This window comes from Notothenia rossii (assembly GCF_949606895.1).
Source record: "Notothenia rossii genome assembly, chromosome: 2".
Taxonomy (NCBI): domain Eukaryota; kingdom Metazoa; phylum Chordata; class Actinopteri; order Perciformes; family Nototheniidae; genus Notothenia; species Notothenia rossii.
The window spans coordinates 59,899,961-59,919,744 of record NC_136904.1 but is presented as its reverse complement, the minus strand read 5'-3'; the positions used below and the strand labels follow the sequence as shown (position 1 = coordinate 59,919,744).

At 39.9% G+C, this 19,784-nt stretch overlaps 1 protein-coding gene across 1 annotated transcript; it reads right to left on the bottom strand.

The window, feature by feature from the left end:
- Nucleotides 1-11,153: 11,153 nt before the first annotated feature.
- LOC307029224 (sterile alpha motif domain-containing protein 9-like) lies at nucleotides 11,154-18,761 on the bottom strand. Its single transcript, XM_079664985.1, has 4 exons — nucleotides 18,607-18,761; nucleotides 16,842-16,903; nucleotides 16,672-16,736; nucleotides 11,154-16,457 (listed from the first exon to the last, which is right to left on the bottom strand). The coding sequence occupies exons 2-4, from the start codon at nucleotides 16,858-16,860 to the stop codon at nucleotides 11,934-11,936; spliced, it is 4,608 nt and encodes a 1,535-aa protein (XP_079521111.1). The 5' UTR covers nucleotides 16,861-16,903; nucleotides 18,607-18,761; the 3' UTR covers nucleotides 11,154-11,933.
- Between the last annotated feature and the right edge of the window lie 1,023 nt (nucleotides 18,762-19,784).

Here is a 19,784-nt window from a genome sequence, read left to right as displayed (position 1 = left end):
GCTCGGGGTGAACATGATAGTAAGATTGATTTTAAATTAACCACATGTTGATAAAAACATTTTGTCAGCCTTGTCTTACTTCCTTCTTTTTGTAATTTAAGTCAACCCATACTATATGTGGCTAGCCAAAAACATTTCTTTACGTTTGTTTCTTTATGTGGTTCAACAGGATGCAACAGAATAACTGAAAATAACCCTTTTTTTATTTCGTGTATACGTAACTATTAATAACTTTGGTGACCTTTTCACCATGAGGGTAAACATTGCCTGCTACTTTGGTTTTGATCCAATTTCCCCAAACCCCCAAACATACAGTATGACCTCCATCCGTGTTATGTTAGCATATTTTATTAAACTAACAAGCTGAAAAAATACAATGGTTAACAAGGTTTATCATCTAAATCAAAAATGATTTACTTAAACTTGTTTGCTCGGGGAGTGAATATTTATCCATGGTCGACTACAACATGGAACCTATAATTGTGTTAAAAATGAGAAGTTATCTTATTAAACAATAATAAGATGCCATTGTCATTCTAATTGTATTTTCGTACTAATTTCAATATCCATTCCCATTCATTTAACATGCAAGCTAACAAGCTTAAAAATACAATGATTAACATGGTACACATTCTAGCTGGCCTCTAACAATTTAAAGAAAAAATAATTTTCTCCCACAGTAGCCTACGTTTGTTTTCGACATACAAATAAAAAGTAAATGTATATATTATTTTACTAACGTCTGTGACTGAGACCATAATCTGACAGAAAACGTCTCCCTCCAAACACAGACCTGAGGGTTGAAACATTAATGCTCAGCTGATAACATGGCTGTAGACTGTTAGTATTTTTTGGATTCTAAATTTGGCCTCAGCTAATTCTCCAGCACAAAACAGCCTGATGAATGGAGGACACACAGATCTGGGTCTAACCTTTTCCTGTCCACTGTTTGAACAAAGTCTCAAAGGGTCGGGGCTTGCTGGTCCTAAGCCAGTTATCCAGGGGGGAATGAAGGGGCTTAATAAGGATGATTGTGCTTTAAGTGCATGAGAATGTAATGAGTGTTAGACGCACACAACACACAATATCTTTGGAAGCATAAGAATTTCCTGAAAATGTTTAGAGTTATTCAACATATCCTGCCGTGACTAAAAACAACTTTGCATTGTCAAAACTCTGTCAAAAAGTAAACCAAAGCTAACCAACAGTGCATTTTCCCCTCCCAGATTTTCCCTGTTTATAAATCACTACTGCCACTGTGGTATGGGAGCAGCTGACTGACGGTACTGATGGAGACGTCATGTGAGCTGGCAGCAGCACCCTGGGTGTAAAAGCTGTCCCCTGTGTTCACGCTGAATAACCTGCTTTGTGCTGAATCCAAAAACTCTGGTTTTCCTATTCTCCTCTGGCTGCGTACCTCTGACAGCGGTTCCAGGAGCCAAAACCTCACCATCACCACAATTCCCAACTCCAAACCCCCCCGACACCCTCTCATTTCTGGCCATTAGCAATCCAGAGGGGTAGGTTTTGCTGCAAACAAACAACAACAAACAAAAGACCAAAGTGGGGCGAGGAGAGCGGAAGGGGGTGCAGAGGGAGAACTTCTGTGTGAAATAATTGCGAGGAACAATTTCAAACAGATGTCTGTTTGGAGTTGGCCCTGGGCTCGTGTTCCCGTTAAATATAGTGATTTGATTGGAAAACAAGCAGTGTGAGATGGGCTGGCAGCCAGCCGTACCATTCGGGGCTCTCTAATGACCCCCGAGGGTCGAGGGGTCGTCGGAGTAAAAGCAGATCAGAGAGGATGTGGGGCCGGCGGCCAGGACAGGGCCCATAAATCTAGCCCATTGTCAGAGGAAGCTATCTTTTTTCACTTCGCCATCAGAATTAAAATACAATCACAATCGTCAGATTGTGCTCCCGCCAGTGTGCAGAAGTTATTATTCAAAGCCAGCAGACAGAGTTGGGAGGGTGGGCTGGGTGGCAGTGGACTTTTGGGAGGAGGGTCAACAGGGTCATGTATTTTTGGCTCAATGAGAACCTCTGCTCAGGGGGGTGTGGGAAACTGTCCTACAGATCTATATATTAAACTGTTCAATTGATATGACTAACACAGAGAAGTGTAACAATGAGGTGCATTTATACGAACAAGTCACAGGAATGTTGATTCAGATCCTCTAAATCCAAAGCAATGCTGCATCATAAATGGGATGCATTATTACACTGGGAACAACATTTGTGAAGGATAAATCTCTGATGGCATAGCTGACCAAGAGTTTTTCTTCCAATTTTCAGCCGGCTCAGCTTTTCACAGATGTGTTAATGTGGACAGCTGCACTTTATGGCAGAATGGCGCAAGATGATCAGGATCATTTTCATCCCATGGCATGACCATGGCCATGGCAGGAACACACATGCTTTTCACTTCGTCAAAAATAAAAACTTCAGTGGGCTTCCAAAGACAGAGAGAGTGAAGAGAATTTTTATTTAGTTCCTGCCACAAAGGGCTTAGTCAGACAGTGTTACTCAGCTCTGATTCGCTCTCCGCCGGGGAGGAAGTCACACACATGTTGTACGGCCTACATGTAACATTTTAAGTATAATAAGTTAAATTGTATAATGTATGCCTAAACTCACTGCTGCTGTAACAAAAATATCCCAAATATTTCCAAATTTGGGAGGAATAAAGTATCCATCCATCCATCCATATCTATCTATCTATCTGTCTGTCTATCTATCTATCTATCTATCTAATTATTTGATTATATGGTCATTATTTCATGTATAGGTATAGGGCTCTCAACTCTCCTACCCTGTCTGTGGCACACTTATATTGTTGAAGAAATTTAGGTTTTATCAGAAACCTACAAAAACAAGAGGAAATGCATTTGTTGTGGACTACTTTAAGCGGCGGATGATTAAACAGTTATTGTGCCCTTGAGTTTTGATGGAATCAAAAGGAATATGGACGTGAGATTAACTCAAAATAAGGTACATTTTGGTAACAAGGAACATGTTCTCAGAGATGTGTCTTTGAGCTCCATGCTCTGTTGATACACGCACCATACTGTCTCGGTTGGACTTTTTCTTGTTTTAGATATTTTAAGAACAATATGATATATTACCAGTCTTATCTTTAAACTGTTAGTAGTTTGAAAAAGTATATCAAATTGCATCGTGGGTACAGCCTGTCTTCCTCCAAAAAACGACCAAATAGGTTGATTGTTCAGCAGCTTATTACGACCTATAGTCACGTTTTAAAGTGTAGCACCTCTAATGGTCGTGTAAGAAACAATAATTTGCGGCATATGCTCCTGTTGATTGCAAACGCTCCGGAGGGTCGTATATTCACAAATAACCCTCTCTGGAAAATCCTAAATTGTAGAATAGTTTGGCCATTAAAATGCTTTTTGATTAGATTTCTAGCAAGAAGTGTATATTGTACTTTTAGAATTCAAGTCCAGTGGATGTGTAGGATCTATAGTTTGATAGATATTACGAAGATGATTTGAGGTCTCGCCAGGAGAACGTGTATACTACGTCCATGTAAAGTTGGCGTCAACCCTCACGGGGTGAAAACAGTATTTCCGGTCTCAAAGTTTTCATAATAAAACCCAGTGGCGGCCGGCCCATAGGGGCGCTAGGGGCGCCGCCCCCCCTCTTCCCACATGTTTGATTTTCATTAAAAAAAATAAAAATAAAATAAAATGTATTTTTATTTTTAATGAACAAGGTAAATATTATATTGTTGGTATCAGTAAAATGTATAATCTACAATAAAATCTCATTTAAAATTGTTTTACGATGTCTAAAGTTACCGATAAGTCACATGTTTCCTGCCTGGCCACAGCGTGTATCTCGTCCGGGCGGTAGAAAGGAGCCCTCAGCCAGAGCAGCAGCAGCCAACAAGCTGACTGTTGCTATCTGTATACTATGCCGCCGAAACATAATTTCAGCCAATCAGTGTCGTCAGATCTGATGCTCAAAGGGCACCCTGTCAGCGCCCTGGCCTGTGTGTCTGTGAGTTGTTTGGACTCGTATCCAAGGTGACGCAGTAGTTGTCGAGGATGGCTGTATCTGCAGGTGGAGACTCCGGTGCTAGTGGATCGCCGGAGCTGTAGATTAACATTTACATGCTTATTGTAGTTGTAAGGGCAATGCCTGTGGCACCATGGAGTAAATGTGTGGGCTGGACCTGTATTTTACAGGAAAGGAGTGAGCAGAGGGTGGAGTTGTCGATTCTTGTTCAGTTTTCATCTTCCTCACCCTCTCAGACTTTGAGTTGCGCGCGCTGCTAAAGACACGCGCTACCATGGAAACCAAACAATGGTGTAGCTGTATTAAAGTCCGAGTAGAAACAGTCGTGAGTAAATCTGATTTTGTCAGAAATCGGGAGAAATGCGGGAGAAATATGACCCCGGGAGGAAACCGGGAGAGGGCAATGAAATCGGGAGTCTCCCGCGAAAATCTGGAGGGTTGGCAAGTATGACACACACACACAGATACAGATACAGATACAGATACAGATACACACACACACACACACACACACACACACACACACACACACACACACACACACACACATAATGTTAGTATTTAGTCTCCTGATTTTAAATGGGAATTAAATCATTTGAGTGTTCCCAAAGCACCAGTGTTCTGCAGTTTGTGTGGGCCTTCTGTACTGTTGCACAGTTTTGGAAGATTCATAACTAACCACACTGAATATTATGGATTATCTCATATTTTTAAGCCTCAATTTGTCCTCCCACCCCCCACCTCTAACATCACCAGAAGTCATAATTTAAGGGGTCATTTCTCAAAAATTTCTTCTGGGGGAGGATCCCCCCGGACCGCCATAGTATGGATTGTTCCCTATCTCCATAGCCCCACCAAAAATATTTTCCACCAGCCACCACTGATAAAACCGGATATATTCCCCTCACTGTCAAATGATTACAAAGTGATATCTGCATTACTCATCCACTAAAAAACATCAGTGTATCCTTGTTAATTACACAATATTGATTGGTTTAAATTGTGTACAATGCTTTTGTGTTTTTAACCTTCGATTCGGAGAAACAAATAGTTTTTTGGGAGTTTAGGATGGCCGAAGACACTACACTACCCATAATCCTCAGCTATCGTTTGGGACAACAACATCCGCTTTGCTTGACATACCCCGTGATTAGTCCTCAAGCTCTGTGATTGGATGTTGGAGTGGCAGTGGGCCAAGGTTACGCCGAGCTCTTTGAAATGGAATGAATCCACGGTGGACTATCCAAAACTGGACTTGAATGGGCCCAGCCCCCCCCCAGAACTACACATGCTGGCTATTGTGTTTCGCAACATATTCTCTAGCACGTCTCTACTGGGAATTGTAGTTTTAAAACACGTTTTTGTATTTCCCATAATTATAAGTTGCCAGTATTAAACTGTGTACATCCCTGGAGGTTTAGGGGATACGAAACACATTGGTGTTATCAAATTTAAAACATATAATTCATAAATAGGTGAAAATTGCTTGTGTCCATAATGCGCAGCATTAATATATACCCACATGACAGCTAAGGTCAGAAGAGCTTTATTTAACATGTCTGTGACCCCTCCTGTTGTTAATTGATAAGCCTGAAACATGCACTTGTCAAGGTTCAGAGGCACATTTTGCAAATATGGCAGTAGCCATCGATCATCTTAAGATAAGATAAGATAAGATATACTTTATTGATCCCAAGTTGGGAAATGTTTTTGTTACAGCAGCATTCTACTTTGTTCTACTCCACTACAATACAGAGGTTAACCTGGTATTTTTACTCCACTACATTTATTTGAGTTACTTTGCAGAGGCTGATTAATGATGTGAAATATAAACAACCCTTAAATCAGACTTTAGTTACACCTGAGTCAAATTCAGGGAAGGTGATTGTCAAGTGCCAAAATAAACTATGACGTTATGATATGATATTAGACGTTAAGTACTTTGTCAGACTTAATATTTATCTGTAGATACCCCCAACGTTTTGTTCTTATTCAAAAGAAGACCTTAACTTAAATGCTTTAATGTTTAAATAAAGCCTTATTAGTGTGTCTGCTTTTCACATCCTATTAATATATTTGGACGTCCTTAATATTTAATGCAGCCAAACCGTGTATTACAATGCCGTTATGTGATGACTTTCAAAGAGCACACTCGGAATAAGGTATTATTTTCTTGCTTTTTTAAAAATGTTTTCGGATTTCACATCGCATAAACACCATATCCCAACGTGCACTGCGGCTAAAACATCCAATCGACGAGCTTCAACGATAGCTGAGGACTATGGGTAGTTCAATGTTTTAGCCTATCAAATCCTCTGAAAAAAGAAAGGTGACTCTCAGAATCGAAAGGGAAAAACCTATGGGAAAAACACAAAAGCAGTGTACACAATTTAAACCAATTAATATTGTGTAATTAACAAGGATAAACTGATGTTTTTTAGTGGATGAGTACTGCAGATATAGCTTTAAAATAATTTGACAGTGAGGGGAATACGGTTTTATTGTGAAAACTTCGAGACCGGAAATGCTGTTTTCACCCCTTGAGGGTTGAAGCTAACTTTACATGGACGCTGCCGTTACACGTTATCCTGGCGAGACCTCAAATCATCTTCGTAATATCTATCAAACAAAGGGCTTGAACAATCGACCTATTTGGTTGTATGAGTTGGAGGACTTGTTGCGTGGGTAATGTAGGCCAGCAGGTTGTGACTAAGTGAAGAAGGCATGGACATTTCTAGTTCTGCTTCATCATTTCTTAACCTTCTAAAGTTACTGTCCATTATGTATAATATCGTTATGGGCAAAATAAAAAATAATCGAGGAGAAACTAATTTCGTTGTAAATAGCGCAGTGAGTGACCTGTCAAACTTTATTTTTCAACTGTATCGTTCTTCTCTAACATGTCCCCCAGGAGGATAAACCTTCTGAAGAGACACAGGATGACCTGCTTGTGTTCACTTTCCCACGAGTATATCATGAAGATGTAGTAATTGTGTTCTCTGACAACATGTTCCCTCAGTCAGGGGCGCCGGAAGCAAGGGGGCCAAGTGGCCATTGGCCCCCCCCACTTTACAGCCCTGCCCCACATTTTCGCAGTGGCGGATGCCGCGGAACACTGTACATCCCGTTTCAAGAATTCCCCTCTACTCTAAAGTCGCATCTAAAAAGAATGCGATCTGATCTAGCTGTGTATATTTTGTTATTTTTGCCAATAGAGGAGATGATAAGACAATCTCATTAGCTACAGGCAGCAACAGAGGCTCATATATTGCATTAGGCAAAATAAAGCAGGCACACATAACAGGAAGAATAAGTACATTTTAATCCAATCAAAGAGGACATTGTCACACCATTCAAATGTATCCATGTACATTACAGCCAATAAAAAAGCTTATATTTGTTTCTTTGTTACGTTGTTCTGTGTCAGCCTTGATATCGCAAACATGTCAGAAGAACCAGCGCATAAATAAATAAAATACAGTCAAAACAAAGTTGAACTTCTACAACTTCAATGTCACATCCTTGACATCCTGGCCCTTAAACCAGCGCAGACAGATGAACCCCAAAGCAGCAGCTCTGCGACCGCTGAGACTGTCAAAACCGCCGGCATCGTTGAACCGAAACAGGCTGGTTCCGTCTGCGTGGAGGTTTGTTGTAGGGACATTGAGACGGGTAAAGCTGCACAGCTAATTGTAGAAAAAAAGGAGACCGCTAGATCGTTTGGGCAAAGAGAAAGGTACTTCAATGCAGAACGGTACAAAAACAGAGAGTGGTTAATTCTTTGCAAAACTGGAAAAAGTGCCCAAGCCTCCTGGACAGCCACGAAAAGTCTCATTTTCAAAGAGTGTTCAAAAAAAGTGCATAAGCGCATACATTAATGTTGTCTTCTTCTGTTTGCTTTAATACAGGCTACGTAGTTATGCAGCGCCCCCACTGGCAGTAAATGGAACTACTACAAGGAACCCTGTTAATTATGATCAGTTATTTCAGGACTTTTATTATACACCTTGAAAAAATTACCTCGTGACCTCAATGGTGGATACGGCCATGCCTGTAGCCAGAGGTTTATGATTACCACTCCGCTATAGTGCCTGTAGATTTAGCATCTTTAGGCGCTTTCACACCGGAGTACTTTTCCCCTGTACTTTTCCCTTTTAGTTCCGATAGTTCCTGGGATTTTGCGTTCACACCAAAAAGAGAAGTTAGTTCATGAGAACTTTTCCCCCCTTTTCAGTCCCTGCTAGAGAGGTGGTGCTTTCCCGGGGAGAAATAAGTTCCAATTTCTGATTGCCTGGGCGAATTGCAAACCACGCCCCGTAAAACTCTGAAAAGTTTTGTGAAGCCGCCATTGTATTTGCTTACTTAATTAAGTTACGAGTAAAAGCCTTGTATTCAACAATTTGCTTTAAAAGTATCAGCATCAAGTTATTTCCTGAAGTACCAAGGGTAAAAATGACTTGATTATGATCAGAGGTGGAAGAAGTACTCAGATCCTTAACAGAAGTAAATACTTAATTTATAAAGCAATACTTAATAGTAATGTCAATATACTCCATAACAAGTAGAGCTCCTAAATTATAAGTAAGTACTACTACTAATTTACTAATATACTGTATTATCAACAGAAAATGTACTTAAAGCATAAAAAGTGAAAGAACAATTCTGCAGAGAAATGGCCTCCATTACGTGATATATCATGACATTATCTGATTATTAATATTGTAGCATTTCACTGTTACGGCAAAACTTTTTTTATTATATTGTATACAAATTTAATTTACCTTGAACTGGAAATATTTTAGATTTCACATTATATTATGTTTTAAGTTGATCACATGCAACTTAATGCAATATCTTAATCTGAAAAGTCACTAAAGCTTAATAAATAATAAATGAATTAGTAAATGTAATTAATTATTAAAAGCATAAAGTAGCATGAGATGGAATTTCTCAAGTAAAGTACAAATACCTCAAAACGGTTTACACCTAGCCTGCGTTTGGAACCCACAGCTCCCTTTCACTACAATATATAGGAAGGACACACTTATCACCAGAATGACCTTTGACCCCTAAAAGAAGACCCTTTGAAGATAGCTTTCAGCCATGTGTTGCAGAGCCACATATACCTCACATGTGACTCGATCCATTCTGACTGACGCCGCATACTAAAGACCAAATTAGCTTGTTGTTAGCATTTTGTGAACCTACCAAACTTAGTGAGATTAAAGCTATTCAAACTGAACAGATGCATGAAGTTCTTTTAGTGTCTAGAAGCTTTCTCCTCAAATGCAGACATCCAATCCCTTACAGATGTGTGTCACTTGTTGAGCCATCTGCTGCTCTGACACAGCGTGACACAGACTCTGCCGGTCTCCTGAGGCCGGGAACCTGAGCTCAGAAAGGCCAGAAAGCAGCATACATATTCAGTAAGGGGCTCCACACCTCGCTCATCATCCTGAACCACACACTGACACGGCATCTGCACCCCCCCACCCCCCAGGAGCTGGTGGATGTAAGTATGTGTTCAATAGAGACAGCTGAGTGAGAAGCTGCCCTGTTGTCCATTCAAACCTCAGACAAGTCACACTGTCCGTCATCCAGGGAGGCAGGACTTCCTCTGTTTGTCGACCCTGTTACTCTTTCGCCTCACTCCTTCACCCTCAAGTTCAGTTATAAACATCTGTCAATAGTTATTGTGCATCCTGAATGAGGAGTTTCTCAAGTGTATTGGCACCCTGTGAACTGCTTTTGAATATGTGCCTTATATTTACATACGGTGTACATTCATTTATTTCATTTCAGTATTGTCCAGTGGCATAACATTTTAAGATTTTTTTATTCTATTGGTGTCGGATAACTATTCTATATGTGGTGTTAAATTAAAGGCAGCCACAAACTGGAATTATAGCACAGGTTTAATAATTTCTGAGGATGTTGCGCCCTCCTGTGTGCGTTACTGGTAAAAACATCCCAAAAGTACTTCACCTCCAATACATAATTCATCATTATACAGTTTGTATATCTTTGGTTGGTAAAGGTAATGTGACAACATTTTGAAAAGTATTTCGACACAAACTAATATATGAATATGCACAATAAGAGGTATTAAAAAGTACGTGTTGGCCCTAACTCAATCCTTAGGAAAGGTTTTAGTCATCTTCACTTCGAGTGGTCTGCATGCAAGTATATCTGTCTTCATATACACACATACACATCTATATTCACCTGCATACTCTCATGTGTACAATCTACGTGCCTGTGCGTTCTTCTGCTTCAATTTTGTCAATCTGATTTAATAAAATAAAACCAACATTTAATAGATTAGGATCTACTATTCCCATCAAGAAGAGGAAAGGAGAAATGTTAGCTGGGTCTTAGAAAGTCTGCTCGCGTCCAGGTTATCTCCATCCATTTATTACAAACTTCACAGAATTTGGAACCATCCCATTTGTCTTTAAATAAAACATATCTTTTTGAATTGTTAATCAATTTATTTTACCAAGCCTTATCAATCTTTTAAAAGAGGTGGTTCTGGATTTGGTTTATTTTAATGATCGATTGATTTTTCACTTTCTCTAGAAAAGGCCTGCAGCCGCTTTATACCCCGCCCAGGTAAAGCGTCAGAAAGCAGGAGTATTTGAGGCTTATTACATTATGTTTTTGCTCAGTTATAACAAAATATTTTCAAATAATTGGCCTCCCTAAATCCACATTATCTTAAACACGTCAAATCCATGTATTATTGTTGTGTGGGGTGTAAAATATGTTTCATTTTTATATTATAAATTCTGAGTGACTGAGATGAAGAAATTCTATAAACTGCTATTTCTTTCAAAGTCTCCTCTGAAAGTTTAGTTTTAAATCAAAGTCTGATTTCAGGATTTGTGTACATTCCAAATAATGTCGTATTTGGAGTTATGTGAAAAAGTAATTTTATTCTAGACCAGTTTTTCTTAAGTTATTTTTATATTACATTAATAACTAAGGCCCAGAACATATAGTACAAGGCAAGACATTGATTTTGTGATACAAAGTTTTAGGATAGTGATGTTTCTTTCGTTTGGCTAGATAGCCAATAAAAACGTTGCATTTGAATGTAAATAACTTCTTACATGTTCAGGTTTCGTTTAATCTTTATTAGAGTTATTGCAAAAATGGAATGCTCATTGTTTTTCATTGAATGGTATAATAAAACGTGATTGAACCAAACTCTCAACAAAAGTAAAGGAACTCAAAAGCTAAAAAGTATTATTGATGATATATATGATGAATAATTCATAATGAATATAGAAAAACAAATAAAATCAACATTTCAATATCAGTTGTATAAAGATACAAACATTGTTCAAAGACTATCAAAATCAAAATAGTTTCAATTTAAAAGAAAAGTGACCATTATGGAACATGATGAATCCCAGATACATGATGCAAAAAGTTTCAAATTCTTACAGAGTTATTTCAGAACTTAATGTGTTCTTAAATATATAAAGCACATCATTTCATTTCATGGAGCAATATTATAAAACTGCCACACAACATTTGTATTTAGTTGATCCTGAACATGCAAAAAAGTAAGTTGAATTCCTTTTCAGGTCATATCATTTTGATTTTCATCATTGTTAAAAATGATTTACAGTGACCTGTGAGCGTGAGTACACACTCTAACACAAAACATTTTCAATAGGTTTGATTTTAAGGTTATACTTGACAATTACTTTTCTTTACAAAACAACAGACTGAAAAAGGTAATGTACAGAGCTTGGGATGAACACAGAACATAGCCGTACATTGGTTGATTTTGCATCACTGTTTACTTTTAAGCCAGTGTGTATGAACAGAGGGATGCAATATTTAGCTGAAAGCTACAGCATGTTGGAACAGGCTGCTTTCAAAGTTTAATTAATGTCCAGTGCAACAGGGCCTCTCATTGAGAAACCAGTGAAGAAGGACACTGTTGACCCCTCGGCATGAGCACAAAGCTGACTTCGAAACATTGGGGTGACTTCAATCTTCAGGTTTGGGATGCAAGTATCTGCCAGTATCAAGTTGTTCTTCACCTCGCCAGTGACCCTGCAAAGGCGCGTCTCCACCTCCTTCTCTTTCCATATTTTGCCATTTTCCCACTTCACAGCAAACTCTTCCTGCCCAGCCTTGATGCACTTTGTGATTTCCCCTAGGTGTACAAGTCGTTCATAGCCCTGTTTCCTCCCCAGGAAGAAATGGACAATGGGCCTCTTTCCATTGTACACTTCCTTCATCTCCGTGTGATAGGAGGTCCTCATCTGTGAGATGCACATCCCCAGACTTCTAGGTAGAACATTCTGCAGATTGCACTGCTGTGGCCACAACAACACAACGGCAATGAAGTAAAGGGACAAAGTCTCACTTATTGGGATTTGCTCACGCATGACTTGGTAAAGGAGATCTAATAGTTTCTGGTATGGCAGGATGTATTTTGATTCCAGTTTGATACAACTCAACACAACATTGACGTAGATGAAGTTGATTCTTTCCCTCACAGTCGGCCTATGGGGATGTTCACAAAGGAACGCATGCTGTCTGGCGATCTTTTTCAATGTATCAGGTGAGATCTTGTTTGAGAGACACGTCAGAATCCCAGAGTAGCTGTCAGCTTTTTGCATCTCCAGGTATTGTCTTGCCTCGTGGAGTTTCAGCATGTTTAGCATGCCCTGATTCTTCAGAAGATCTGCAGAATCTGTCTTGCAGAAGAGATTTGCATACACTCTGAAACATCTGAAAAGCTTCTTTTGGGCTATTTGGTCACGATTGTCTTTCATTCCAGATCTGGAGCCCAAGTTCACATAAAAATTGTCAAGGAAGTCGAAGTTCACCTTCATCCTACATCTGAGGCTGTAAAGCAAATCCTCAAACGGCCTGAGAATCATGTAGTAGTGTGTGTGTTTTTGGTGCCGTTTATCATTTCTCTCTACATCCTGAAGTTTCACATCTCCAGAGAGAACCCCGCTCATAATGTCATGGCGGACATTGTCGTAAGAAAACACCGGGGTCTTTGCCAGCAATTCAATGACAATTACACCGACCTGAATTTCTCCCAGGCACCCTGCTGTGTTGAACGGGCAGTTGTCTTTCAAGTTTTTCAATCGAAGCAATGACTCCTTCTTTGCAATGCTCTGCGTATCCTTGAACGCATCTATTGCTGACTGGGACATTTTGAGAAGCTCTTCCAATTTTTTAGGACTGATAGGTTCCTCCTTGTAGTTTGCAATGGCATTTTTCAGCTCATGCTTGATAACTTGTGCTGATGTGTCAGCAAAATAGGAGCTGTCGTTGGAGAGTTCCCTAGCTCTACGTGCCCAATCTGCTGCCTCTAAGAAGTCCTTCTTCTTTAGGTAATAGTACCTGGCCAGTAACTGAGAAACAACTGCATCTTTTGGAAATCGTTTGGATGCATTTTGCAGCACCATCTCTTCAAGTCCTGGGGTTTCACTTGCAATGTGTTGAATTAGTGGAGAGAACTGAGATTCCTCCACTGAATGATATCTCTTCACCAAAATGTGGTGAACGTCTTGCAGGAGTTGGTCTTTGCCTTGTGTGCTCTCATAAAGCTTTTCTGTGGTCAGCAGGAGGTCAGTAATATCAGCTTTGCTCACATTGTGTGTTGTTGTGAGTTCCTGCAAACAGTGCTCAGCGATACTTGGATGGATCATTTTCACGGCTTTAAATACTAACTTACCCGCAACTGAGCAGGTGTCAATTAAAGTAGAAAATGTCCCAAACCCTTCTTCAACTTTCATGGTCCCACAGACTGGTTTTGGTTGAAGACCAAGAAACTCCTCACACAGGGAGACAGACAGTGAGGATCTGTTGCAGTATACCTTCAACAGAACTAGAACAGCCAGGAGTTGTGCATGTTTCTGATTTATGTTGAAGCTCTTTAAGGTATTGCGGGCCACTCCTTGAACATACTCTGGCTTGAAGTTCTTCTTCAAGATCATGAATCCATAGAACGTGTCTGCATTCTTGTGTGTCTTCTCTATTTCTTTAAGTTTTTTCTCAAACAGTTCCTGCTCTTTCTCGGAGAGATCATTACCAATGAATACTGTCTCTTCAGTTTGTTCAGTCTGATCAGACGACTCTGACCTCATACAGTTCAGAAGAATTACCTGTGAAGACTTTGACTGAATCCTTTTCTTGGCACACTCTTTCTCGATGAGCTGCTGCAAGTCAAATACTTTTTCCTTATCATCAAAGTCATCTATCATCAGCAAAACAGGGATGCGTGGTGATTTCTCCTCATGTTTGTACATTAAAAGACTGACCACTTGATCAGCAACTTCAGCGAAGTCAGCATTGCTGTCTCTGAGGACTGCACAACGGAATTTGTCCCGGAGAGCCCATAAAGTGTGCATGGCCAAAGTTGTGCCACCACATCCAGGCACATGCACAAGGTTGAACACCACGCAGGCATTTCTCAGGGAGCACAAGTCTGGTATGACTGTGTCCATGATGAAGTCAAACTTGTCTCGTTTGATAAATGGTGTGGATGCAGGCTGCTCTGAGAAATAGAAATTCCACCATGAGACTTTTCCTCCCTTGTAGAAGTTCTCCTCGGTGACTATTTGTTCCTCATTTCCTCCATCACATTGGTTCACACACAGGACCTCTAAGGAACTCAGGCTGCGCTCCACTTTCTTTTCAAAGGAGACTTTGCTTCCCCCCCCACAGGGTAGGAAACGACTGGACCTACGGTTTTTGGACAAAAGACTTAGGATAGTGCCATTAACTTCAGCAAAGCTGAGATCATATATGCATCTTCCAGAGATATTGATCCCGCACCGAGCATCAATTAGGTCCTTCCAGGAGGTAAATGCTTTTTCATTGTCGCATATACAAAGGATTTGCTCTGTGCCTCTGAGCTCCTGCCAGAATGTACTGAAAGTCTCAACAAGAGGGTCCATCCTCTCACTCACTGTTGACAAAAGTAAAAAGATAACAAGGAATCTCTTGTTTGGAAGTACATCTTTCCGACACAAGAAAGAAATCACATCTCGAATTGAGGCTCCCTTTTCCATCAACCACTCATCTATGTCTGAAGGTGTCTCATCCTCAATACCTCCATTGCAGAACACCCAGCTGGTGTTTCGAGTTAATTTCAACTTGTTTGCAATGTCCTCGACTCCTTCTGTGATTTTATACTTTGCTGGTAAATGGACACTTACTGTACTCTGCTGTTCGAAGTGACACTGTAAACCCTGTTTAGCTGATTCTGGATCAAAGTCTAAAACAGCTGTTGGGTTGAGCTCTACGAGGAATCCTAAAGATTCTAACTGGATTGAATGTGATTTGTTAGTTACTATCACGTAACGCTCAAAGTGTGACTTATCTAAAGAGTGGGTTCCACCAGTTATCATCTGACTGAGTCTGGAGCCTTGGGTACTGCTTTTAATCACATTGAGGTGCTTCTCTTCAGCTTGTTTCCGGAGTTGTGACCGCTGTGCCATACCGTCAACAAACTGGTTGTACTCTTCCATCAGTTTGGTGGATGTGGTTGGTGCGAGAAGATTCCTGCTACTACCTCCATCTCGGACAAAGAGTTGCTTGTATGGTTTTGTTTCATTCTCGTCTGTTTCTTTACCTTTTCCTTTTTTTTTGGCTTTTTTAATGTTCCTGTTGAATGTGTGGTAGATGCTTTCTTCACACACCATACAGTCAGGAACTATATCCACTTCTATGACACATTTGTCAGAAGATGTCATATTCTTGTTGAGAACCTCAACAAATCGAGGAGGTTTGATGCAATTTTGAGCAGATTGTTTGTGTTTATACTCAAAGTAACCATCAATGGCAGATTTGAGTTCCTTTAAATAGGCCTCTTTGTCCTTAACGACCACTCCCAACACTTGTCCATGGCTGAAATCAGGCTCGTCACCTATTCCAAAGTGTATGGTGCCATTTGTGCGGCTATTCATGCAGGCAGCTGCGAAGCGGATAACCTCAGCAGTGAACTTGCTCATTTTAGTTTCATCAGTTGTATTAGTGAAACCTTTATACTCGTGGCAGGGTTCAATTAAGTCTAAGGCACCTGATTCTGGAATATCAAGAATGTTGCTCTCGATATATCTATGTGTATCATGCTGCCTACAAAATGGATAAGGCTTGCATGGTCTTCCACACTGATTTGTAGCATTTGTTGGCTCCTCTTTCTTAAATTTCACTAACTCATGTCTGGCATGAATGAAAAGTTTTGCAGGTCCAAAAGTCACACCCATTTGTTTTAAGTCTTCTCTATCTAAAAGCAAAAGACTTGGTCCATTAATGTCCTGCTCAAACAAGATTTCTGCAACTCCGTCATCAACATCATCTAACGTGAGAGTCCATGCTTTCACTTGATGTTTACTCCAGTCCTTGATGTCCGGTGGCAGATCCTCCTCCTGACTCTGAAATAAAAAAGTCCTGTTATTTTTCCAACTCAAATTAATGAACACATTATTAAGGTGTTGAAACATAAGGTGTAGTAATACATAACAACTTGAAGTTGTTTAATAGGTTAGAGTTTTTATAAAGTTGTTAGATTGATAACTTTAACGCATGGATGTAAATGTATTGCGAATTACATTCCTTTCAAATACTGAATGTTTAACTGTCATTTACCTTGATTTCACCTCGATCTGCCATAGCGGTGTTGGTTTCTTCTTCACAAAAGTAGATCACTAAACCTACAAAAATAATCAAATAATTTAAAAGGAGCAAATCACATTAGAGGCCTATAAATTGCATAGGAAGGCTCGTTTAACATAAAATCACATACGTTTTCTCTTTACCTTTATTTTTCCTGATCATCCATGATAGCTGGCTCACTTTTCACACATCTTGACCATTAATGCTGCAACAGAAAGTAGAAATATAATCATATTGATGTCTTAACCTCTTGAGTCCGATTGCCCCCGCGGGACGCAGCATCTTGTAAGAAACAGAGTCTCAGGGCTTGTTAACATTTAACAACCTATTAATGATGCATACCCACTTAACGGGAAGAAACAGACGATATTAACAATTTTTACCTAAACGAAACACAATTCAAACACCAAGCGTCTAAATCAGCGCTTAACGAAAATGAGCTAACGCTACATTAGCACATAACTGGCTACTGGCGATTTTTCTACTTCATGCTACCTGCACAAACGACATGTCATATGAAAGCCTCCCTTCCCTGCCATCGGACCCCTGCCCTCAGACTCTCTCATCAGATCCGTGCGTTACTCACTCCACGCTCTTGTCTGAACTTGTGTTTTTGTGAAATGTCTAAATCCCCATGCGTCATTTGGTAACTTCTATGAACTTGACAGCACAGGTATCCCAGCAGTCATTTTGGCATTCAGGCAAGCATTAGTGTTTGATGAATTTGCTTTTCTTAACAGGTTATTTAAAGTTTTTTCTCATATGTATTTTATAAATTGAGTTCAGAGACACATAGGCTACACTGTTGTAACATGAAGGTAAGACATTTATTTAAAATGGGGACAGTGTACAAAAAATTGAATGCATCAGCTTAAGCACAATACTGATTTATCCCTGGGTATGCATACAGTGCAGAATTACATTTTTCACGTGACATAAAAAAAACAATTTAGGGAGTAACAGTTTTAATCTGACTTTAACGGTCTACTATGTGTAGGGATAGAATTAGGAAGAAAGAGCTGTTTGAGCAAATTTAGTTTGTCCTTGTTGATGATCTGTTTTAACTGTAGGCTATATATCATCCGGGATAAATTATTAAGCCAGGGGAAAATAACCATGCAGTGTAATAGTAAAAGTAAAATAAACGAACATTGATCATGAGCAAAACATATTTCAAAGCTAATTTAGTTGTAAAAGTGCTGATGAATTAAATAGTGACAGTACTGTTTACATCATGTAAACAGTACTGTTTGATGTTTACTGTTTACATCATTGCAGGTCTCCCTTTAAAAAGAGATATGATCTCAATGGGACCAATCTGGTTAAATAAAGGTTTGAAATTAAATGAAATGAAAACATCCACCCTGACAACACACTGCACGTTAATCCCTGCCTGTCTGTCTCAGGGTTTCTGCTGCGTCATGGTGAGAAGCTCCTTTGGATTTCTGAAAAAGCTCTTATTTCCCCACTGCCAACAGTGGTTGAATAAAACACGGACGAAGCTGCAGATGTAACTCTTTCTGCGCAATACACGACGTATTTAGCGAAGAGAAGTCTCACATTATAGTTTAATAATGGGTTTTATTTGACTGATGTAGGTTTTTTTGGGTGTGAGTGCACTGCGATGTCAAAGTACGAAACACGAAGCTCCTCAAAAGATTCGAAATCCGACAAAAATGTAACGTGAGCAGAATGCATGATCCGTAAAATCGAGACAAATACAATGCTAGATGAAAGTGAGGAATGAAAGACTGATTTTCAATGATTTAGATCGTGACTGTTTTTTAACACTGCGCACATACGAAACAGACACCCCCCCCCCCCACACACACACACACACACACACACACACACACACACACACACACACACACACACACACACACACACACACACACACACACTCACCATCCCGCAGACCTGTTCCTCCGCAGTCTCGGTCCGATCACTGTCCAACATGCACAGCTCTTAGAAATGACTTTAGTGATGAGCAGGCTTCATCCAACACACCTTCATCCTCCTCCTGCTGTTTGCAGAGGAGAGAGCAGGCGATCTTAAAGTGGGCGGTCTGTTCTGAGGAAACGAAAGCTAACAAATACTGTGTGCGTGTGTGTGTGTGTGTGTGTGTGTGTGTGTGTGTGTGTGTTCTGAACTTCTGACAAACGAATCCTTTATGTTCCTATTTTTTCCCCTCCATTTTTCAAGAAAATTGAAAGTACATCAAATATACACACAGAACCTTGACAACAGGGGTACACATGCCGTCCCTGGCCAACTTGGGGCCCCAAGCGACATTGTGAGATGAGCCCCCCCCCCCCCCCCCCCCCCCCCACCGACAGGAGTGAAAACAAATGTTTGGAAACAAAGTAGCCTATCTGTTTATTATTATTATCAACACAGTTACTTTTTTATACAGTGAGGTAAATGGTAAATGTGCGTTGATGCTTATGATAGCCAGGCCACTTAAGCGTTCTTGTGCCATTGACGACCGGAGGTACGTCTTCACAAGATTCAGTTTGGAAAAGCTTCTCTCATTAGACGCAACTGTAACAGGAAGAGTTACTGCAATGCGGAGGGCAATCCAGAGATTTGGGTACAGTTCCTGTAACTCACTTTTGTGGAGAAATGACAACATCTCCAGAGCAGTTTTTAATATGATTAATGCAAATAAACTACTTCTACTAATAATAATAATAAATTCAATAATATAAATACTATATTATTTTATTATAATATAGTTGTAATATAGTCAAGACAACACATGCTTATGACATGCTCAAAAACGGATATTTCTTAAATCTGTATTCGAATGTAGTTCCCTCTGTCAGCAATGTATCAACAACTACACACACATTTCCTATCACTATTTCTCTGTTGTGGTTGACATGATAATGACTGTTAGGAGTTAAGGGGAGAGGCTGAGCATCACCATGAAATGTGCAACTTGACATAAAAATGAATAAAAGGGGAAAAAATGCTCCAAGTTTTTTAGGCTGTAAACTTTAACTGTTATGTAAGCCAACTGACAGACAGTTTATCACTCTTCCTCCTGTACATTAGCAGATAAAAGTGCGCAAAAGCCGAGC

Excerpts from the sequence above, each read along its gene's own strand:
- LOC307029224 (XM_079664985.1), bottom strand. Across the intron at positions 16,458-16,671 it reads CAGATCGAGGTGAAATCAAG|AGTCAGGAGGAGGATCTGCC; the intron begins GTAAATGACAGT and ends TTTTTATTTCAG.